This window comes from Triturus cristatus, chromosome 3_1 (genome assembly GCF_964204655.1).
Source record: "Triturus cristatus chromosome 3_1, aTriCri1.1, whole genome shotgun sequence".
Classification (NCBI taxonomy): Eukaryota; Metazoa; Chordata; class Amphibia; order Caudata; family Salamandridae; genus Triturus; species Triturus cristatus.
This window is the reverse complement of record NC_140583.1, coordinates 142375433-142399410: the sequence shown is the minus strand read 5'-3', so window position 1 is coordinate 142399410 and position 23978 is coordinate 142375433. Positions and strand designations below refer to the sequence as shown.

Below are 23978 nucleotides of genomic sequence, written 5' to 3'. Positions count from 1 at the left end.
AAGTGCCAGGCAGGCAGGCAGCCAGGCTTGTTTTGTATACAGAAAACCCATTACAGCTTCAACAAAGCTGCGCCTGAGCAGACACATACTTTGGGTCAAAGACAAAACATTTGCGCTCCACGTTTATCTGTTTATTTGATATTTGTCCCTGGGTGGGCCCCGGGTACGGCACGCACGCAGGGCCAATGTACTACAAGCAGGCGTGCTCAGCAGCAACCCATGACCTTTCTACACAAGGTGTAATCTTTACTGTTCTTCTTAGCAATGCCGATCCAGGCGAAACACCAGCAGAACTGGCCCCATATGGACAAGTCACAATCTCTGATCCGAGGGATGGCACCGGCACCACCTCCGCAGCGCCAGCCGAGTGTTTCTGCAACTCCTAGATTCAAGCAGTGGCGGCCCCTCCACTAAGGCGGAGGAGCGTCGCCCCACTGCTTTTTTAGCAGTGACACAAAGGGAAAATAAAATGATAATAACTTATGTCATTATCATTTTATTTTCTACTACTTCCGCCCGCTTTGCCTTACGGGGCGGGGGAGGAGTGGTAGCACCCACCTAAAGTGTGCAGTGACTGCTTGGCCGGCCCTCTCGGGCCGCCCAAAACAGTCTTGCGCACTTCGCATGTTCTCCATGGAGACTGCATTACAGCCAAAATGAAGAACATGCCCTGATTCCATTCGTAGTGTGAACGCCGCAACACGGCGCTCAGACCAATCACAGCGCTGCTAAGGAAGTGTTGTGATTGGCTGATTGGTCGCCTGGGTGTGCTTCCAGTAAGGCCACGCGAGGGAGGACCACGGAGGTGAGGAAGCAGCGAGAAGGTACATTTTTATTTTATTTTTTTAATTCCCACTTCCGCTCGTGTCCTCCTAACGCCGCCGCCCCCCCCCCTCCCCCTACCTCCGATCTGTGCCGGCCGCCGCTGGCTTTAGGAAGCACAAAACCATCTCATGCTCCTTCTCCGGAAGTGCACGGAGAATGCGGAATGCATTACACAGGAATGGCTTTCTCGTCACCTTTAAGAAGAGTGTAAAATGCCTGCTGACCGACAAATGCCTTCGGCGTTAATAACCCTACAGTGCTGTGCCTTAACCCCTTCCATGCTGCGCAGATTCCGCCGCTGTGCTGACGGAATCTTGCGCGGGCGTGGTCATGACGGAACGGTTCCGTCATGAGCACAGCTCAACCGTGGCTCATGACGGAACCGTTCCGTCATGAGCACCGAAGGGGTTAAAATGGATTCTGTTATGATCTGTGTGGATGGTTGAATACATGCTGCCCCTACTGAGCTCCTTGTGAACAGCCTCTGGCCCGGTCTCCTCAGGGACGTGAACGCCTTGCTCAGTCACTCTCTTTTACCTTCCTTGTATCCTCATCAAGTGTATCGTGCAGCGCTTTGATACCCCAGGTTCCCGTAAGCGCTTTACCTTTGCCACCAAACTGAGTACTCTGTATGGTCTGGAGTGGCATGATGGGCCACTTTTTAAATTCTTGCTCAGTGAGCTTTCCTAAGTGTACTGATCCGCGCTCTGATACCCTGCGCCTCGTGCAGGCTTTAGAAAGCTGCTAATACATGAATGACATAAATAGAGGCTGCGTCCTTGCACCTTTCAGCCTGCACTGAGTACCAGTACCAGGCTGGCCAACAAGTCAACTGCGGGATTTCCAATCAGTGCCAGGCTGGCCAACAAGTCAACTGCGGGATTTCCAATCAGTGCCAGGCTGGCCAACTAGTCAACTGCGGGATTTCCAATCAGTGCCAGGCGGGCCAACAAGTCAACTGCGGGATTTGCAATCAGACCGGACCCTGATGCGCGGATAACTCTTTTCCACACCAGTGTTTCTTTTGGAGGTTGTGGCCTCCTGTGGAGCGTATTTACAGGCAGCGCAGAAACTGCTAAACTTGGGCTCATGTTCGACACAGATGTGTTATCCTGACCACAGCCCATTGCAGTCGTCATGTCTCCCAGCTCAGAAAAAGCAGCCCAATTGTTGCAAACTAGCCACCAAGCCCAGCTGAACAGGGCCTCAGTAATGTGCTAGCCCTAAAAATCTCAACTCTAGAGAACAAAACCAGGCAGCAAAATGATGTCTGCATGAGCTCCTGCACAAACCAGGTCAAACCAAGCCCAAACACGCCTGTTATCATCAGTTTCAGGCAGCGATAGATAACTTAATAGAATAAAATAAGAGCAAATATGGACTAGCAGACAGGCACTGAAAAAGCGCTGTAATGCGGCCAGGCAGGCCACGCCATAGTGCCTTTGTGTTATGAGGGGCAGGACAATAAACTCAACATGGGAGGCGAAGTGGCGTCGGCTCAACATCCTGTGATTCTGGGGTTTCAGTGACTTTCAGCCATTCTGAACAGCAGATGGGCTGCCAGACAACAGGACTAAAAGAAATTCACATTGCCAAGGCCAACAGCTCGGGCATTGCGAGACCTATTGGCTTTGCCAGTGCTTGTTTACTTTTCATGATTGCAACACTTTTTATGCCCACTGCACATGTTATGTAATTTGAGGAGATACACCCGGTATTCACTACTCCCTCTCACCCTTTTCACTTGTGTCTTTTGGGGTTAAAAGCCACCTGCCCCCCGTTTTTACTTTACTGCATTAGTAAATCAATGTACTCAATTCCCATCATCGCTCCTCTGCAGGTCAGCATGAGAAGCGGCCACTTGAGTTTTTATGCAGATTTGCAGAAAATGACCAGAACCCTTTTTTCACACTCCACGTGTCCTATTATTGTCACGTTAGTTGAATCCATTTATCAAGAGCAAAGTTACCCACAAATTAAAAAATAGAAATAAAAATGCCAATTCCTGAAACATCACAATAAAAAAAATTAAAAAGCCGCACCACAGATCAGAGTAGAGAAGATCTACAGAGCAAACATACAAAGTTTGGAACATTTCATCACGCGTTCAACACATTTACTTGTTCTCAACTACAAGGAACAGGAAAACCTAAAAGCAGAAATGACAGCCCTTTATTCCATGTAAAGGGTTTCTTTATCCCCCAAAACGCAGACGCGTGCTTCAAAACATTCCGCCTGAGGAGCAATGCTTCAAACGCTTGCCTGTCTTTTGACACAATTTATTGTAAGAAACATTGACAAGTGGTAGCGAGTGCGAGAAACACCTGGTTTTCAGGCTGCAAACGAGTCACTACTATTAAAAGAAGCCGCCTGCAGTGTCAAAGGCCTCCTTTCATCTTGCCAAGAGCGGTTCCTTAGAACTTCACACATTTACTATAATGAATATGCTACTTACCAGTATGCATCTGTTCTTGGCATGTAGGGCTGCTGACATTCATATCTGTGCATAGATCGCCGCCTAGTGTTGGGTCCGGATGTTTGCACGTTGTTGTCCTGGAAGAGTCTTCGAAGTATCCTTGGATAGGTGACTCCTCCCATGGACTACAGTGCGCATGGGCATCCTCTCCATCCTCAGATTGTTTTTCGCCATTGTGGCAGTGATGGAGTAGATACAGAAAGTGATGACCATGCTTGCAATAATTCTGAGAGCTGCAGCTGCGACAGGCGCCGGGGAGGAGGGAGGGCGATATGAATGTCAGCAGCCCTACATGCCAAGAACAGATGCATACTGGTAAGTAGCATATTCAGTTCGAGGCATGTGGGCTGCTGAATTCATATCTGTGCATAGAATACATAGCAGTGCCCTCTATTGGCGGCGGCTACCCGTGCCAGCTGCAGCGGTCTGAAAAAGTGTTTTGAGAACAGCCTGTCCTACAGCTGCCTGCTGTTTTGACTGCACATCTACGCAATAGTGTTTTGTAAATGTGTGTGTAGTGGACCATGTGGCTGCTCTGCATATATCATGCAGGGGAATATTTCCTAGGAAGGCCATGGAAGCCCCCAACTTGCGTGTTGAGTGGGCTCGTGGTGGAATAGTTAATGTGCGTTTTGCCTTTTGATAACAGATTTGAATACACTTAACTATCCATCTGGCTATCCCTGCTTTGGAGATGGCGTTACCTTTGTGGTGTGGGGCAAAGGCAACGAATAGTTGTTTTGTCTTCCTGAAGGGTTTAGTCCTGTCGATGTAGTACATGAGGGCCCTCCGTACATCTAGTGTATGTAATGCCCGCTCTGCAACAGTTTGTGGGTTTTGGAAGAAAACGGGCAGTTCAATAGTCTGGTTCATGTGGAACTGCGATATTACTTTGGGCATGAATTTGGGGTTGGTACGTAGTACGACCCTGTTGGCGTGAACCTGAATAAATGGCTCTTGAACGGTTAGTGCCTGGAGTTCACTAACTCTTCTTAGGGAAGTGATCGCTACCAGGAAGGCTACTTTCCAGGTAAGGAATTGAATCTCGCATGAGTGTAGAGGTTCAAAGGGTGGACCCATCAGGCGTGTGAGGACCAAGTTGAGGTTCCACATTGGAGCCGGTGGGTGACTAGGTGGAATGACTCGTTTGAGTCCTTCCAAGAATGCTTTGATGGCAGGCACTCTGAATAGAGAGAGGTGCTGCCTGGTTTGCAGATAGGCTGATATTGCGGTCAAATGGACACGTATAGAGGTGTACGCCAGATTGCATCGGTATAGGTGTAAGAGGTAACATATGATGTCGTGGATGGATGCGTCCAGCGGGTTAATGTCATTATTACCGCAATAAATGACGAACCTTTTCCATTTGGCTGCATAGCAAGCTCTTGTAGTGGGTCTCCTGGCCTCCTTGATGATGTCCATGCAGTCAGGTGGCAGATTGAGATAGCCAAACTCTAGGACTTCAGGAGCCAGATCGCCAGGTTCAGCTGTTGCGGATCTGGGTGCTGAACCTCTCCATGGTTCTGCGTCAAATGCGCGGGTTTGATCCGCAGCCTTTGATGCGGTACCACGGAAAGTTCGAGGAAGGTGGTGTACCACGGCTGGCGTGCCCACGTGGGAGCAACTAGGACGAGTGTCAGGGAGTGTTGTCGGAGTTTGCGAGCCACCAGCGGTATCAACGGTGCTGGGGGAAAAGCGTACGCAAATCTGCCGGACCAGTTCATCCATATCGCATTGCCCTGCGACTGCGGATGTGGGAATCTGGCGGCGAAGCTTTGGCATTTTGCGTTTTCGCTTGTCGCGAATAGGTCTATCTCTGGGTGACCCCACTGCTGGAAGTACGGTTGGAGTACTGATGGGTGTAACTCCCACTCGTGCATCTGGTGGCTGTGTCTGCTGAGCAGATCCGCCATCTGGTTGTCCTTGCCGGGGAGGTGTTCTGCCATGAGGAACATGTTCCTCTGAATGGCCCACTTCCACATGCTCTGAGCCAGATGAGACAACTGTGGAGAGTGTGTCCCTCCCTGTTTCTGTATGTAGTACATTGCGGTCATGTTGTCCGTCCGGATCAACACGACCTTGTTGCACAGATGTACTTTGAAAGCCTTCATGGCCAGGAAGATTGCCATCAGTTCCAGAAGGTTGATGTGCATCTTCTTCTGTTGTGTCGTCCATAGTCCCTGCACTGTGTAGTGTAGTACATGAGCTCCCCATCCCTGGAGAGACGCGTCCGCTGTCAGTGCTATTTGTGGAACAGGCTCTTGGAACGGTCGCCCCTTGCAAAGGTTTTGTGGATTCCACCAATGCAGAGAGTTGTATGCCCGACCGCTCACCAACACTAGGTCTTTCAACTGTCCTTGAGCCTGATTCCACTGACGTGCTAGGCACTCCTGAAGTGGGCGCATATGTAATCTCGCGTGCGGGACTATGAAGATGCAGGAGGCCATCATGCCTATCAACTGCATAAACACTCGCGCTGGAAGCGAGTGATTGTGTTTGAACTTGGAGATCAGCAGTTGTATGCTGTTGATCCTCACTAAACTTGGCTGAGCTGAGGCCGCCAGAGTGTCTATAGTCGCGCCCAGGTACTGTTGTACGTGTGCGGGCTGGAGATGGGACTTTGGGTAATTTAGTGAGAATCCCAGACTGTGAAGAAGGTGAATGGTGCGGGACATATGGCTTGCACATTGCTGGGCCGACTTCGCTTGAACGAGCCAGTCGTCTAGGTAGGGGTAGACGTGTATATGCTGCCTCCGTAAGTGTGCTGCCACCGTAGCTAGGCACTTCGTGAAAACCCTGGGCGCTGTTGTCACGCCGAAGGGAAGGACTTTGAACTGATAGTGCTGCCCCTGAACAGTAAACCTGAGGTATTTTTTGTGTGAGGGGTGGATGGGTATGTGGAAGTACGCATCCTTGAGGTCCAGTGATGCTAGGAAGTCTCCCTGCTTGAGAAGCGGAAGGACTTGCTGTAGAGTGAGCATGTGAAAGTGCTCTGAAAGAATGTACTGGTTCAGGGGTCTCAGGTCTAATATAGGCCTGAGCGACCCGTCCTTTTTTGGAATTAAGAAGTAGAGGGAGTAAACCCCCGTGCCCTGCTCGTGGATGGGTACGAGCTCGATAGCGCCTTTTAGAAGCATACTTTCTACCTCTTGCTGTAAGAGCGTTAAGTGCTCTGAGGACATAGGACGGTTTCTTGGTGGTATTGTGGGTGGAGTGGAAGTTAACTCCAGACAGTAACCGTGTTTTATAATATCTTTGACCCACCTGTCCGTGGTGATGGAGTTCCACGTGGACAGGAACCGTTGTAGCCTTCCCCCGACAGGTGTTATGTGGTCGGGAGGAAGGGAGAGGGCGTCACTGCTTGTTCTTGGGGGAGGACCTGGTGTTGCCGTAGCCACGTCCTCTGCCCTTGGTACTGGAGCCACGATAGCCACCTCGGGTGTTCTTATCGTAGGTGGTCTGCGTATTACCCTTGTTATATGTTTGTTGTGACCCCTGTCCTCTACCTGCCCCCTTGTTTCCGGGGCGACGAAAGGAGCCGCTCCGAAAGGACTGAGTTTGTAGGGCGCCCATGGACTTTGCAGTGTCCGTGTCCTTTTTTATCTTCTCGAGGGTGGTGTCAACCTCAGGTCCGAACAAAAAGTCGGGGTTGACGGGCTGATTAAGTATATTGTTTTGTACCTCAGGCTTGAATCCTGAGATACGTAGCCAGGCGTGACGTCGTAGGATGACGCTAGTGTTGATGGCCCTGGCAGCCGTGTCTGCAGCGTCTAGTGCACATTTAATGGCAGCATTTGTGAGTAGCTGTCCCTCTCTGATAAGGATTTCTGCACCTTCTTTGTAGGGGTCAGGGAGGTGCTGAAGAAGTTGCTCCAGTGTGTCATAGTGCGCTCTATCGTAGCGAGCGAGGAGCGCTTGAGTGTTAGCTATGCGCCATATGTTTGCAGCTTGTGCGGCAACTCGCTTGCCGGAGGTCTCTAGCACCTTGGACTCTTTGTCCGGGGGAGGAGCGTCACCCGTTGTCTGCGAGTGTGCCCTCTTGCGGGCATTCGCCACAACGATGGAGTCGAGTGGTAATTGGCCTCTGATGTAAGTAGGATCCCCAGGTGCTGATCTGTATTTTTTATCGATCCTGGGGTTTATCACTCGTGCCCTGGTGGGTTCCTTGAAAATGTCAGTGGCTGGCTTGAGGACCCCCTTCAACATTGGCAGAGTCTTTACATGTCTTTCTGAGGATGCAAAGGTGTCCATTAGAAAGTCATCTTCGATGATATCAGAGTGAAGCTGTACATCATGGTTGTTTGCCGCACGTTCAATCAGAGCGTTGAACGCCGCAGTATCCTCTGTGGGTGATGTTTTTGGCCCATATAGTTGTGTGTCCTGTGCATCAAGAGGTGCACTGGGGTCTGCAGGGTCGCCCCAAGTTTGGTCAGGGTCCTGCTGGTCATCAGGGTCCGTGTCCACATGGTAGGGGACTTGTTCATCCAAGTAGTCCCCCAATGCATCCGTGTCGGAGCGTGTGGGGGAGGCCCGGTGTGGATCCTGGTAGGGTGAATAGAAGGGTTCATACAGGAGAGGTTCTGAGTCCACAGGCAGCTTCCTCTTTAGCGGGATCCTGAAAGGCTCCAATGGCGGTTCCGAAGTTATCCTTCGGCCGTGGAGAATCATCCTGCCAGTGTCGGCGTCGATGACGTGTGACGGAGACGGCTCGACAGGTGTAACCGCAGTTTTGGTGACCTGTGTCCTGAGTTGAAACGCCTTCGGGATTGTGGGTGGAGGCAAGCCGAAGGTAATGCTGGTCGGCACCGACGAAACCGCCGGAGCCGAACCGGAACCCGACGGGTCCTGGAGGGCGTCCTTGGATCTGCAGCCTGGCATCGCGCCAGGCCGTACTCGGGGCGCCTTAGAGGTCGTGGCCCCCGCCAGGGTCGTCGAGGCGGCTGCAGATATCTTCTGCGCCCGTGGCGCATCGAGTCGAGGTGCGGAGATCACCGTCGACGTCTTCGACACGTGAGGTTTTGGTGTCGTCGAGGGAGTGCTGCGAGGCGTAGCAGGCGGGACGGCCCTCGGTGTCGGTGGCGTCGACGCCGGTAACCGGGCAGGTTTGTCGGCGCCGATGACCTTCTTCCGTTTGTCGACTCCCATGTCGCCCGTCTCGAGTTCGGCACCGAAGTCTCTCTTGGTGCGGTCGGTGCCGACCCGGTGCGCTGGCGTCGAAGGTGTTGAAGGCCTCGATCCGACTAGCGCCACTTTCAGTTTCGGTTTCGTAGGAACCTGAGCAGCTTTCGGTTTCGGTTTCGTGGAAGGGAAACCAGCTGGCTTAAGCGGTAATGGCTGCCGCTGAACGTCCGAGGCCGGGCCCGAGGGCGGGGCCGAAGGACTGCGTGATAGGTCTCGGGTAAGGCCCGAAGGCGATCCCTCGACCGGAGCCATAGTCTGTGGCGCTGGTGAAATTTCGGTCTGAACAGGTAGGCCTTGTTCATCATCGGAGCTACTCTCTTCGGCTCCTAAGGCCTCCTCGTCGTCTCCTACCTCGGTGTCGTCTTCACCTCTGTGGAAGAGTGACTCGTCGGCCTCGTCCGATCCGGGTTCGTGTTCGTGTTCGGAAACGGGACTGGAGGGTAAGACTTCTACTTCTTCGACGTCGTCAGCCTCGTCGAAGATGTCAGCTGGGGCCGGTGCCGCGTGCTGCGCTTCGAGCCTCGCCGCTCGACGATTCCGCAGAGTCTTCTTTGAACGGAACCGGGCACAGGCCATACATGTCGATTCGTCGTGGTCCGGCGAAAGGCATTTGTTGCACACCGGATGGACGTCGATGTGTGGGTACTTCGCATTGCATACCGGACACCTTTTGAATGGCGTCCTGGATTCCATCGTCGAAGTAGAGTCGATGGACAGGCAAATGCGAACAAAGTCGGTGCTGAAAGTTAGTAAACTAACAAAAAGTATCGAAACCCGATCGATAAACAGTACCGACGCGAACTAAAGGCCTTGTGGCCTCGACAAAAGTTTTTCCTAACTTGAGCTAAGATAGCACATCCGAACCCAATGGCGGAAAAAAACAATCTGAGGATGGAGAGGATGCCCATGCGCACTGTAGTCCATGGGAGGAGTCACCTATCCAAGGATACTTCGAAGACTCTTCCAGGACAACAACGTGCAAACATCCGGACCCAACACTAGGCGGCGATCTATGCACAGATATGAATTCAGCAGCCCACATGCCTCGAACACAAAAAAATACAAAAAACATATAACAAACCACAGCAAAATTCAAAAACACGCAGACAAATGCCTCAAGGAGGGCTACCGCTACTCAAGTGTCGGATGAGGGACAGAGTAAAACTCTTGTTAGAAAATCAACACAAAGCCCATGCAATGCAAGAACACGAGAAGTGGTCCTCTGGATGAGGGGTTACCCTTCCTCGGTGGCCAGGGCGAGCGCTAACCTAGAGTTCTTTTTCTGGCCCAGGGAGAACCTGAGCAGTCTGCCTTGAGAGGACTCCTTGGACGAAGAACTGTGCAGTAGGAAAGAAAGCGGCAACATGAGTGAAAAGAGAAAGCAACCTTCCAAAAACCTACAAAAGAGGATTTTATATTTATATGTTATTTATATGAACTTGTTTTGCAATTTGGTGACTTGGACGAAAGGATATTAGTGAATTGTGTCTTCAGCATGGCGGTCCCATTGAACAAGAGTAAGCGTATAGGGCAGTACAGAGAGCCACTGTTGCCAGGGCAACTGGAAAACAGGAAGCACCATCTCTCATGGCCGCTCTCCACAGTCTAAGGTTTATGCCTAAGGGAAGCAATCCCAGGTATGAGGGAGGCTGATCTCAGTCTTCACCTTGCGCAATCCCCAACGAGGATCTAGCGGGGACATGAGCGGCGACCTTATATTATACTCTTTGTACCAGATCTTCCATCCCTAAAAATGTGAGGAAGTACTGATGGCCACAGCCGAAGAAAGAAAGCGCGGCTTCTTTTCTCCGCACCAGACAGAAAGAGGAGGAGAGATCAATGTGGTGTCAGCAGCCTCGAGTCCACCTTCGTTCTGGCTCCAAACGTACGCCTGGCGCCAGTAGACGCCTGACATCATGGAGAGGCTACATTTACGACGCCTTATGTGACAAATATTCTGCACTTTGTGATCAAATAAGGGTGCTGATCATGATCGACACAAAGTTTAGACTAGACAGAGCATCCTGCGAGAGCACGACTGTCTTCCAGTGACGGCAGAAGCCATCGGACATCGCATGTTGGCAGAGGGCTTGGCCATGTGCATGATCACCGGTCATCAATTCTATTTCTAACATATTCTGTTTACTAATGCACTGATGCTGATGACGGCTGGACTAGGAACTACAGTCTCAGTCGATAAACTGTGCCACACGTGTCTACGACAGAGGCCGCAGCGCCGTTATCAATGGATCCAATAGGATATGTTCACAAGGAAAAGGTATTGTTTCAACTTGACCTTATGAAAATGTGGTGAGAGACCATTCACAACTGGGGTGGCGGAGTGAGCTAAAGAATGATGATGGATTAAACCCAGATCAGTTGACTGGGGGTGAGTGCTTGCAATGTTCAACACTCCGTCCATCATCCCCTTTGGTTTTGCTTTGTTCGCCCTAAGTTGGCAGGGTATGCTCAGACGTGAGTCCCTTGCTCACTTTGCCACTGGATTCAAGCTAGCCTGGCTGATGACGGCTGATTAGCCAGAAACCGGTCCCAGGATGCTTGTTTCCGGTCCAGGGAAGACATGGCTTGGCAGTTCAGGCTGGACTGTTCCCATGAGGCACAGGGTCAGACTGATTTGCATATGGCCATGTCTGAAATGGGGTGGCGGAGTGAGCTAAAGAATGATGATGGATTAAACCCAGATCAGTTGACTGGGGGTAAGTGCTTGCAATGTTCAACACTCCGTCCATCATCCCCTTTGGTTTTGCTTTGAGAGACCATTCACCGACAGCAAGGCACATCGGTGGGGGGCACAATTATACTACAGACATCAAACTGTGCGTGTTCAGCTGAGGTGTCCCCAGAACCCAGCTCTCTAAATAAGCAGTACGATAGTAAGGAAAGTGTGTGCCCTAGACTTGCATAAGACCACCAGTGCATGGATCCGACATTTAGCAGGGTCAGTTCAGCTTTTTATCCTAACAAATGTCTTAAACAGAGAACCGCTAAATTGGGTAATATTTACACCTTCTACTTACACTGTTTTGAAACAGGGAACCAGGTAGCAACCACTTTAAGAAAAGCAAATTATTGCTATGTTTAAACCAACAAAGGGCAACCTCACTCCATCAGCCAAATCCATATATGTAACCTAAAATGTTGTTTCTATAAATGGCCCAAGGTCCAGAATACCTGTGCGTACAAGTCCCAAGATAACTCAGGAGACCCAACATTGACAACATGTGTACAATATTCCTTAGAGACACTTGCTTCCTGAATGATTCTGCAAATCTCCCCTCTGCTCGGCTTCTACCCCCTTCAGTGGTAACTGGAGAGCTGCACTGTGAGACTTCCGCACCAGCCAAACACATTATTTGCACAGAAACTAAAGTTCACTTGTTATGAATCTCAGCTTCCACTTGAAACCTGTGGCCATTCGTGGTTCTGTAATTCCACGGAATTTCCTGTGCTCTTGTATCAACAGCATGGTGCACAGGCGATGTGCCCAGGTAGCCTTACACCATCCTCCAGGCCATCCGAGGCATTTCCATCACTTCCTGGGTGAAAGGAAAGCAGGCCACCCCTCTAAGCAGTCTGAAGAGGGCAGGATTCTATGTTCCAGACATCTTTCACATTCAGTTTTGTCAACCACGTGCCCCCTGTCGCAGCATCCCTGAGCCGAGGCGCAGCCTCCATCTTTCAATGCCTGCAAATATCAGTAAAGCGTGCAATGCTAACAAGGGTACCCCCTAGCCTGACCCCACTTCACCAGACTCCGGTCAAGGCTTTTGTAATTATGACGTGCAGCCATTCAAAGTGAGGCCCTCTCACCAAATGTTGGAAGTTTCTCTTCGTTGTGCATTAGTGGTCATACTTGTGACCAGACCTGCCCTTATTCCTGAATACAATCAACAATCTCCATTTTGAACCCAACCTCCCCGGGGAAACACAGGATGGAGCCACAGGCTCATAGAGCACCAGTGCCGTGAAGGATCAGGTGAATGTGATTGGCGGACGCTCCTTCTCCTACGTCGCTGCCAATGCCTGGAAGGACCATCCCCTCCAGCGCCGTACAGCCCCTCGCTGGCAGACTCCAGAAAGAGTCTCAAGACCTGGCTCTTCGACGGAGAAACAGCGCCCACATACCCCTAGGGGTGAAAGTGTCGCACTTTACAAATGCTGATTGATTGATTGATTGATCAGCAACAGCAGGTTTAGGGACGGCAGCACAAGGCAGCATAGGTAGGAGGGTGAGGCAAGGGACAGGGAGTTGGGGAGTCAGAGCACGTGAGGTTGGGCAAGCCTGGACAGAGGGCAGGGTGACCTCACCATTCTACACACCTTTTAATATGGGGCTCTGGTTGGCGCCACTCACCCTCTTGGAGCCTAAAATTCAAGACACAAAAGGTAGGACAGCCTGCATGGGAGGTTACGGGTGGATCCCTTGTGCAATGCATACACGAGGCGCAGGCTGACAAGTGAGGCGCTCCCGGCACACAAGGAAGTTCTGGACTATGGTGAAGAGAGTTGCAAGGGGTTGTGGGTAATATACTGAGATTCAGTCTGCTGCTTTTCCATCCATTACGGTTAATTTGTTTTTAGGGCAAGCTGTTGAATTTGCCTTTGGGAGAGCATGTCTGCCAGTTACCCATCCCTTACCCTCACTATGTACTAAGACAAGCTGTCGAAACCTGCCTACCAATCAGACACAGCGCCCCATGGATTTAAAATCCCCATGAGGAACCATCAGGACAAAGTTCCCGTTGACAGTAGCTCTCACCTGGACTGCATGTCTGCTTGTGCTTTCGAATGCTGGTGGGACGGTTGCTGTTGGCACTGTGTTGGGGCGGGATGGCTTTGCTGCGTGGGGGGCATAGATGGCACCTGAGGTTCCTGTGCTCCAGCCTGGCACTGCAAGGGGGGCCCACTGTGCTGGGATAACGTGGTGGGGTGGTGGTAATGGTGCTGCTTCTGCGTTTGCTGCTGCTTGTAGCGGGACAGGCTGAAGAAGAGACCAAGGATGGCCTTTAGATTCCCATTTCTGATCTCTGCAACAACAAAAAAGCGAAACAGATGTCAGGACCTAATAAAAGTATTGCAGGTGTTATAAGTGCTGTTAATATTCAGGGAAAAGCACAACACATATACAATGATTCGTTTAACAATTTGTGGGATTGCTGTTTTTTATGTTATGCCCCAAAGTACCAACATTTGCCATAATGCTCCATAAACAATTTATACTATTTAAATTAAACTATTTTATTTAAAGTATAGACACACAATGATGAACCACATCTCCTCTGCCGCTATTTCTGTGACACCCTTTGTCACAAGAGCTGTGACATTGTGCCGAGGGACTCAAGGTGTGGCACCAGAGGGATGCTAGGTCAGTGAGAGCGTCGACTGCAATGGATCAAAGCACATACTGTCATACTGTCTGCTTACACTTCCATCGCGACATACAACTTGGAAGCTACTGCAGGGGAGCTGTATTGTGCTGTGAACAGAAACACTCTGGAAACCGGCAGCATACGAGGAAAACGGCAATGTTAATATTGTAAAGCTCTTGGGGGTAGTTAGGGTCACCTTTAGACTAAAATTAGGTATTTTAGGAAAATATTAAAAAAAATATTAGATGACATTAGGCGCCTGGCTATAAAAAAGAAACATGTTAAAGAAAATGTAATATTTTTGCATAACTAGAAGTTCAATTGGAAATTGTCAGAGTGAAGTGCGTCTACAAACTGTGAGATCGTTTCAAAGAATACTATATTTTTTCTTTTAAACAACCGCAACTGACGCTGCCAGGACGAATCATTAGCTGCCATCTCGTTTTCGTATCCTGCCCATGATGTGCACAGGCCTCGGACGTCCACGGCCTCGTTATTATTTGTGGCATCTCTAAGGAGGATTCACAAATGACTAGCTCAGAATCCGAGCTCACAGTCTTTGTATCTTTTTGATGGTTCCTTCTCCTTCTGATAAGAAAGCTGCTCACCTGCTCATCTAAGTTTCGGTTTCTGTCACACGTGCGTCCTTCGAAGCAATGCACATAGAAAACTAGACAGCATCAGTGCTTAATTTGCAAAAAACACAAAAGTGCTAGGACTCTCCTCAGGAGGCCACTGCAGCCTGCACCACACACTACCCTGCCACGCTGCCAGCGACAGTAGCAGAACAACTACTAACCACCAGACTCCTACAACTGTGACAGTTCGGACTATTTCAGGCCCCCTCAGGTATAGGACCTATAGGGCAGCAGGTAGTAGACATTTGTAATGTATGTTGAATTTGTAATTACCTGTTGTTGTGGTCATCTCTAAATTAGCCACTTTGTGGCAGACCTTCACAAGCACCGGTGTTGAAAATTAAGTGCCGGTGCCAAGCACCAGAAACCACAGGCTCAAATTAAGCACTGGAAAACATATCAAAAGTCATGCAAATTGGGACGGAATTAGCACCTGACGCTGATTGCTGGGAGGTATGCTGCTGTTTTGATGAACAATTTGGCACTTTGTTGTATAGAATAAACTTGTGCACACATATGAAGAGAGTGCACGAGTGGTGTGTGCTCTTCTCTGACAGGGCTCATACTAGATTGTAATGAGTCTAAAAGGAATGAATACACAGAATGACAGCATCACAAAATAAAATGATGGACGAAGTGTTGAAACTTTGACTAGAGTCAAGCTAGCCTGCCTGATGAGGGGTGCTACCCTGAATCCGGTCCTAGGATGCTTGTTTACGGTCCAGGGAGGACCTGACCTGGCAGTGTGGGCTGCGCTGTTCCCATGGGGAGCAGGGTCCAGACTGATTTGCATATGGCTGGGTCTAAATTGAATGGCACGGTGAGCAAAAAAACGATGGGTTTAAGCCCAGATCTTTGTACTGCGGGTGGATGTTTGACATTGTTTCAGCAGTCCGTCCATCAATTGTTCTTTTTAAACAGGATGACAGCCACACCTCACCACAATACACCCTAGAAAAAATCTTCACCCAGTGTTCATCACCAACAAGCACGAGTTAACAGGAGCCCAGTGAAACCAGTGGTTACCCTTGCAGACTTGTGCGTCACTGGGGTGCATGTTTATTTAGTATTTATGCTTGTGTTCCATGGATACTCACTGCTTAATCGATGTAAAAGACAACTATATTTATAACTGAGGAAGGCCTCCTTGATGGTTGTCAATTCCTATATCCCCATCAAGTGATCTAGGAGAAATGATTAGAAAGTTCCAGTCCAGGTCTCAGCTGTTAGCCTCAGTCCAGCTGTCAGCTTCTAACCTCAGTCCGGTTTTCTCCACTAGAAGTCTCAGTCCACCTCTCAACTTGTAGTCTTAGTCCAGTCCCCAACTAGAAGCCTCAGTCCAAATATCTGTTGTCAGTCTGAGTCCAGCTCCTAGCTTATAGTCTCAGTCCACCTCTCAGCAGTTAGCCTCGGTCTAGCTTTCACCTGGTAGCTTCGGTATAGTTCTCAGTTAGACGTCTCAGTCCACATCTAAACGTGTAGTCTTAGTCCAGTCCTCAACTTGAAGTCTCAGTCCAATTATCTGTTGTCAGTCTGAGTCCAGCTCGTAGCTTATAGTCTCAGTCCACCTCTCAGCAGTTAGCCTCTGTCTAGCTCTCACCTGGTAGCTTTGGTAAAGTTCTCAGTTAGACGTCTCAGTCCACATCTAAACGTGTAGTCTTAGTCCAGTCCTCAACTTGAAGTCTCAGTCCAATTATCTGTTGTCAGTCTGAGTCCAGCTCCTAGCTTATAGTCTCAGTCCACCTCTCAGCAGTTAGCCTCTGTCTAGCTCTCACCTGGTAGCTTTGGTAAAGTTCTCAGTTAGACGTCTCAGTCCACATCTAAACATGTAGTCTTAGTCCAGTCCTCAACTTGAAGTCTCAGTCCAATTATCTGTTGTCAGTCTGAGTCCAGCTCCTAGCTTATAGTCTCAGTCCACCTCTCAGCAGTTAGCCTCTGTCTAGCTTTCACCTGGTAGCTTCGGTATAGTTCTCAGTTAGACGTCTCAGTCCACATCTAAACGTGTAGTCTTAGTCCAGTCCTCAACTAGAAGTCTCAGTCCAATTATCTGTTGGTAGTCTTAATCCAGTTATCTATTGGTAGTCTAAGTCCAGCTCTCAGTGTGTAGCTTTAGTTAAATTCTCAGCTAGACATCTCTGTTAACTTCCCTTCTAGTAGTCTGAGTCTGGCTCTCAGCAGGAAGTCTAAGTCCAGCGCTCAGCTGGACCTCGAGCCCAGCTCTCAGGTGGGCGTCTGAGTTGAGCTCTCAGCTGAAAGGGTCAGTCCAGCTCCGAACTAGTAGCCTTAATCCAGTTCTCAGCTAGAAGTCTGTCAAACTCTAAACTAGTAGCCTCAGTCCATTTCTCAGCTATAGGTCAAAGTTCATATCTCAGTCAAGCTCTAAACTAGTAGCCTACGTCCATTCCTCAGCTACAGGTATGTTATGTTAATACATTTATTAAGTGCACGAATACCCAAAGGTGTCTTGGCGCTGGTGGTCCGGAGTAAGCAAGGGCCTCTATTTATTAAATAACTAGGTTTTCAGGGCCTTCTTCAAAGATTCTGTACTGTGTTCTGCCCTAAAATCAAACTGGGTTTCGTCTAGACAGTTGTTATTCTACAAGACCATTTCTCTGTTGGAAGCCTCAATTCAGCTCTAGACTTGTAGACTCAGTCCATTTCTCAGATTGACGTCTCAATCCAATTCTCAGCTGCTAGTGAAGTCTCATTTCAGGTCTGAGGATCAAGTCTCAGCGCAGCTTGCAGCTGAAAATCTCAGTCCAGCTCTAAACTTGTAGCTTCAGTCCAGTTTTGTTTGGTAGTCTTTATCCATCTCCAAGCTTCTACCCTCAATCCAGCTTCCAGGTGGTACTTAGCCCAGCTCTAAACTTGTAGCCTTAGTCGATTTATCATCTAGAAGTCTAGATCCAGTTCTCTATTTATAGTCTCAGCCCAGCTCCCAGTTTGTAGCCTCAATCCACTTCTCAACTAGCTTCAGACCACTTCCCAACAAAAAGTCTCAGTCCATCTCTTGGCTGTTAGTCTCAGGCCAGGTCTCAGCTGCTAATCTCAGCCGAGCCCACAGGTATTAGCCTCAGTCTAGTTCGTTGTGGATAGTCTCAATCCAGTTCTCGGTTTTCAGCTTCAGTCCAGTTCTAAACCAAAAGTCTTGGTCCATTTCTGGGTTGGTGGTCTCAGTCCTGCCCATGGATAGAAGTCTCAGGCCAGGTCTCAGTCTCCCGCTCTCAGCTGAGTAAACTTGCCAGCTGTTGGTCTCGGTTTAGTGCCAGTGTGTAGTCTGCATGCACTTCCAGACTGTAGTCTCAGTTCCGTACTCATTTGGAAGGGTCAGTCGACCTCTCACCTTTTCGTCTCGGCCCATTTCCCATCTGGTAATCACAACTCAGTTCCCAGATGGCACTCTCGGCCCTGTCCCAGCCGGAAGTCTGGGTCCCATTCCCAGCATCCCTGATTTCCCACTTTGCAGTCCAATTTAATCTAGGACCACCTCCAAGCTGGAAAGTTGTCAGTGACAAAAAGAATGACCTCTTTTGTGGTATTATTGTTGACCAAAGGCTCCCTTGGGCATGGGTGTCATCATGTCTTGCCTTTTTACACAAACTCCTGCTCTGGGAGTTTGATTCTAGAAAACTTGACATTTTTAAAAGTTTGGGAAACGGCCACTACAGCTGACGACAGGCGCTCATCAAACGTTTTGTAGTTTCAAAGGAACAACCATGTCAACAGTTCCTTTCAATGTACAGAGATGACAGCTGGGTTAAGCAGCTGCACATGCAACCAGCAGTGACACCCGGACAAGCAGAAAAAGTGACCTTTATGCAAAGAGAGGAGAACAATGCGTGTGCACCAGCCAGAAGGGCTATTGTGGACCTCACATTTACAGTAGAGCTCCTTATGCGGCATCGTCCCAATGCCACGGTTATGGGTCAAGACGAGTATGTGCTGTTATTCCAAGCAGTCTAAACCTCTGCTACCAGCCGGAGTCACCACCCATTATCCCTCCTATTAAAATGGGGAATAACTGCACACAGCCAGATTTACTTGGCAGAATTGTACTTGAAATTCCTAATACTGTCTGGTTTTAATGTACAGATTTACACACCTGACAACTTTGAAAACATACCATGTGCCTGAGGAGGCGGGGCCTAGGAGGGTGCAAGGCCAAGGAAAGGGGCGGGCCCTCAGACATTCCCAGCCATGGGCCCTCTTTACAAGATGCCCGGAGAAGGCTAGTGTAGTAAACAACTCCTAGTCTGAGTTTTTAATATGAAAATTAGGCATAACATGCAGAATCGGTTTTTAGCAGACCTAATTCAGCATGTTTTACTCTTTTTCCATGTCTTCTCCCCTGATAACTTTCGTCAGGTTTGGCTTGCCAGAATTTATTTGGAGGGGGTATGCATTTATGTATGTATAAGGGAGGTGTGACTCCCCAACCCTCAGACGCGAAGCCCCTGTCTGTATTTACCACATGCTGCAGGCAGGGAGGAACATTTCACAGTTAAAGATAGGTTGAGTCAAGAAGAGGGAAGGAAGGTCCAACCCTCGAGCAAGCGTCCTACCGCCAAAGAAAAGGGCGTTACCTCCAGGGAGAGAACGCTTGGACCTTTGTATCCAGAATACTTTGAGAGGTACATTTCATGCCTCCAACAAGCGAGGTCCCATTTTATTCAATTCCACCTGCAAAACCTACTGACTGGTACAAGTGGGCCTGGTGTACTACAGCCAGAGCATCCCTGTCTGCACCAGCACATGTGCAGCTGTGACGAGTGGATGCCACAAGGAGGCCTGCTCAGCACCACCTGGAATCGAACCCTGTGTGTAAGACTAGTGAATATTCTCAAGGCCTCGCGAGAACGAGCGGTTACTTTAGTTACTGCAAAACAAACCTGCTATTCAGGATTTTCAAAAAGTGCCTAAAACACATGTTTGGAACAAAAACTGAAATAAATTACACAGCAGGCACCCAGAATCCATTATAGAAACTCGGCCTCTGTCTGTGAAGCATCTTAACATCTGTGGTGGGCCCTCACTCACAACAGCTGATTTAGATGAGGCTCAGAGATAAAAAGACTTGTCTAAGATTACATGGCGTGTGAGCAAGACGTAGGGATTATGAACTAAATCACTACAGACAAACTCCTTGCCTTCACGGTGGAAAAAAGAGTCTAGAAATGTTCACACCACGCAAACCATATTACTGAAACTGTAGAGAGGCACTAGCCAACCAGGAACAAGACATTTTGTTGGAGCCCAAATTAAAATTTGGTGTTGGGAAAGACTAAACTCTGAAATGCTTTCTTTTTAGGTCAAACCCTACTAGACAGCATAGCTGTCTGCTTGCTAAAGACATCGTGGGGACATTCAGAAAGCTTCCCTGGGAATGCTAACCATTGGCTGTGTGGTAGGTAACTCACATTTATTTTCTGGCTTTCTATTTGCTGGCTTTATTGGTTTTAGGCTGTGTAGAGTGAGTTTCTCCCTTTCAAAGAGCAAAGCGTTTTCACACCAACTCTCCTTGTAGCTTGTATTCTTCCACAAGTGCTCCTTTGTGTAAACAGGCCTGTAAATATTCTTATCATTTCACATTTGCTGTGCATTCAAAGGCAAAGGTCAAATGTCACGTTCGCTCTTCTGAGGGAGCTTGGTGTTTACTTTTCTATCTTGGACTTCAAAGTGAGAGGATTTTTGTGACAATCTTGATGGATACAGGGGGTAGGAAAGTTTTTTTTTTCTCTAGAACACATTTAAATGAACCGTGTTAGTATTTTAGAACATTTCAGAATTATGAACGCACAAATGAAGTACATTTTTTGTTAACTCTGAACTGTGTTAGAAACAAATGTTTCAATATAATAAAATCAATCCACTAGGTGATGTCATTTCCAAACATTGTTAGTGCGCTATATGGTTTTATTATTGAACCAGTATGGCAGTACAAATGTAATGGTAATTTCAATTAAAAATGTGTTGTCTGGAATAGTGGCACTGTACCGCACCATGCATACTCCACTCTACTCTGCACATCTCCACTCTATGCCACGCTGCAACGCTGCACTCTACGCCAATGCACTTTACTCTCTAACGCTCTACTCTGTGCCCCTGCACTCTATGCCAATCTAATCAACTCTGCAAAATTGCACTCAAATCCACTGCACTCTACACGACTTTATGCTACGCCATTACACTCTACACCACTGCACTCTACCCTACGCCAATTCACTCTGCTCTGAAACAATCTACTCTGCACCCCAGCACTCCACACCCCTCTGAGCCACTCCACTCAATGCCACTGCATTCTACGCAACTCTATTCTAAATCACCGCACTCTACTCCACTGCACTCTATGCAATGCTCTCTATGTCACAGCATTCTACGCCACTGCACTCTACTTTGCACTACTGTACTCTGCGCCACTCTATACCACTGCATTCTACAACACTCTACTCTGCAACACTGCACTCTCCACCACTGAACTCTACACCACTCTACTCTGCATCACTCCACTCTACGCCACAGCCCTCTGCAGCGCTATATTCTATGCTACACCACTCTACTCTGTACCACTCCATGCCCTGAATTCTGAGCCACTCTACTCTGCACCATTGAACTCTACTTCGCTGTTCTCTACTCCACTCTGCACTGCACTCTACTATGCAATACTAATCTACGACACTGCATCATAAGCCACTATACTCTGTAACACTCTATGCCAACATACTCTACACCAGTCCACATTACTCTACTCCACTGTACGCCACTCTGCGTGACTTCACACTATGCCACCCCAATGAACGTAGCTCTGTGCGCCACTCCACTCAGTAACACTCTACTCCATTCTTCTCCATTCCACTCTACGCCACTCCATGCAACTCTCCTCTATACCACTAAGTTTCAGCTATGCTGAAAAGCTGCCAAGCTGGTATAAAACATGGCTAAAACACATTGGCTAAGCTAATAGCTCTTGCATGGCCAAGACCTATTGGCTTTGCCAATGTTTGCTTTTAAGTCTAGGAATGTTTCGGCATGCATTCGCAGCACTTTACTCGGGGACCCCAGCTTTAAGTACTGCACAACAGCAAAAAAATAAAAAATACAGGAGTCAGGCACTTACATTTTAAGGTTTAAATTTAAATCAAGTTAGTTTCAGATAATTCACTTATCAATAAGGCTGGGATATGTTGTTAAAATACATTATATGAGAGGCAGGACAGGAGGGGGCTTATGGGGCAGTGGAAAGAGAGAGGAAAGCGAATTGTTAGGGTACTTAAAACACACTATTTTTCAAACTAGCCACGTTTTAAGGCCTACAAATCAGAGAGGGGAAAGAGTGTGTATTTATGTGTGTTTTTGTCAGTGTCGGCATGAAAAAATCCAGGGTGAAATTCAGCAGACACCTCTCCATACCCGACTGAGAGCACTTGTACCAAACTATTTAATACAGGATACATTTTTTAGGGACAGACTTAATACAAACTTAGGACAGACTTAAGACAGACTTAAGACAAAATCCTAACTTTACTACTACTAAATGCCTTCTGTGAATACCAAAAGTAGTAAGTTTAGGATTTTGTCTTAAATTAGTTCTGTGAATCGGGCCTTAAGTATTTACAGCGTATGGAACAATTGCTGCAAAAAATGAACGGCACAGAACCGAACGGGGCAGTTGTTGTTCGCGGTGATGTTTAAATGGCTTCAAGAATGTCTTTCGCGCTAAAATATAACACGAAATTATGGATTTGCCTTTTGCGTAATTAAACAGAACTTCCCAGAATGTTATCATAGTCCCGCACATTTTTCACACCAAGAGTCTATACAGCAATGTTGAGCAGAATAATCACGCCGCGTCTTCACTAGTAGGGCTAAGGGCCCAGCTACGGTGACTTCAGGCGATGCCGGCGCTGACCCCATTCATAACCCGGAAACAGATGCCCCCTCCTGTACAAGGCACCGGGGGCAGCCAAGAAGGTGCTGAGGCAGAATCTTTAAACCCTTTCAGTGCCATGAGCCGGTTTTCCTTCACCAACCCACAGCTGACACTTTTAACTCTGCTACTTCCTTTCTGAATATTACTAAGTTAGGCTAAATAGGGAACCTCGCAAAATCTCAGAGCTCGCTGGGGTTCCAGAAGCCCTCATCCAAGGGCAGTTCTGGGACTCTGCTGGCTCGAGCTCTCAGAGTCTCTATTACAACCATAGCCAGAGGGTCGACAATAGAATGATTGCAGGCCGGCAGGTCACTGTGGCACATTCCGTCTGGCGCGAGGTCACTTTTGCTGCATTCCTGCACTCGGTGCTTACTGCAGAGATCTGCACAGCAGCTCGTGGCCTCCTTTCAACCAGCCGCAAACACTCTTGTACCCTCGCCGTCTCAGCAGTCACTGCTGGCGTTCTTCATTCTGCTCTACAGAACCCTTTGACAAGGATGTACTCTCAAAGGATGGAGGTAGATTCACTGACAAGGATGTACTCTCAAAGGATGGAGGTAGATTCACTGACAAGGATGTACTCTCAAAGGATGATGGTAGATTCACTGACAAGGATGTACTCTCAAAGGATGATGGTAGATTCACTGACAAGGATGTACTCTCAAAGGATGGAGGTAGATTCACAGACACGGATGTACTTTCAAAGGATGGAGGTAGATTCACTGACAAGGATGTACTTCTAAAGCATGGTGGTAGATTCACGGACGAGGTTTGAACTCTCAAAGGATGGGGGTAGATTCACTGACAAGGATGTACTTTCAAAGGATAGAGGTAGATTCACTGACAAGGATGTACTCTCAAAGGACGGGGGGAGATTCACTGACAAGGATGTACTTCCAAAGGATGATGGTAGATTCACGGACAAGGATGTACTTCCAAAGGATGATGGTAGATTCACGGACAAGGATGTACTTCCAAAGGATGATGGTAGATTCATTGACAAGGATGTACTTTCAAAGGACGGAGGTAGATTCACTGACAAGGATGTACTTTCAAAGGATGATGGTAGATTCACTGACAAGGATGCACTTCCAAATCATGGTGGTAGATTCATTAACAAGGATGTACTTTCAAAGGATGGAGGTAGATTCACTGACAAGGATGTACTTCCAAAGCATGGTGGTACATTAATTGACAAGGATGTACTTTCAAAGGATGGTGGTAGATTCATTGACAAGGATGTACTTTCAAAGGACGGAGGTAGATTCACGGACAAGGCTGTACTCTCAAAGCATGGTGGTAGATTCACTGACAAGGATGTACTTCCAAAGCATGGTGGTAGATTCACTGACAAGGATGTACTCTCAAAGGATGATGGTAGATTCAATGACAAGGATGTACTTTCAAAGGATGGAGGTAGATTCACAGACAAGGATGTACTTCCAAAGGATGATGGTAGATTCACTGACAAGGATGCACTTCCAAAGCATGGTGGTAGATTCAATAACAAGGATGTACTTTCAAAGGATGGAGGTAGATTC

At 48.3% G+C, this 23978-nt stretch overlaps 1 protein-coding gene across 7 annotated transcripts in view; it reads right to left on the bottom strand.

Moving 5' to 3' along the window:
- The window catches only part of NAV2 (neuron navigator 2), a 606131-nt gene that overhangs the window by 347601 nt on the left and 234552 nt on the right, over window positions 1-23978 (bottom strand). For 4 of the 7 annotated variants that reach the window (XM_085643593.1, XM_085643595.1, XM_085643597.1 and 1 more), the window contains exons 5-6: window positions 13263-13530; window positions 9751-9819 (exon numbers count right to left, since the gene is read on the bottom strand). In XM_085643593.1, the coding sequence (XP_085499719.1) occupies window positions 9751-9819; window positions 13263-13530 (337 nt within the window). The remainder of the gene's footprint in view (window positions 1-9750; window positions 9820-13262; window positions 13531-23978) is intronic. The other 3 variants (XM_085643594.1, XM_085643596.1, XM_085643598.1) reach the window with 1 other exon arrangement.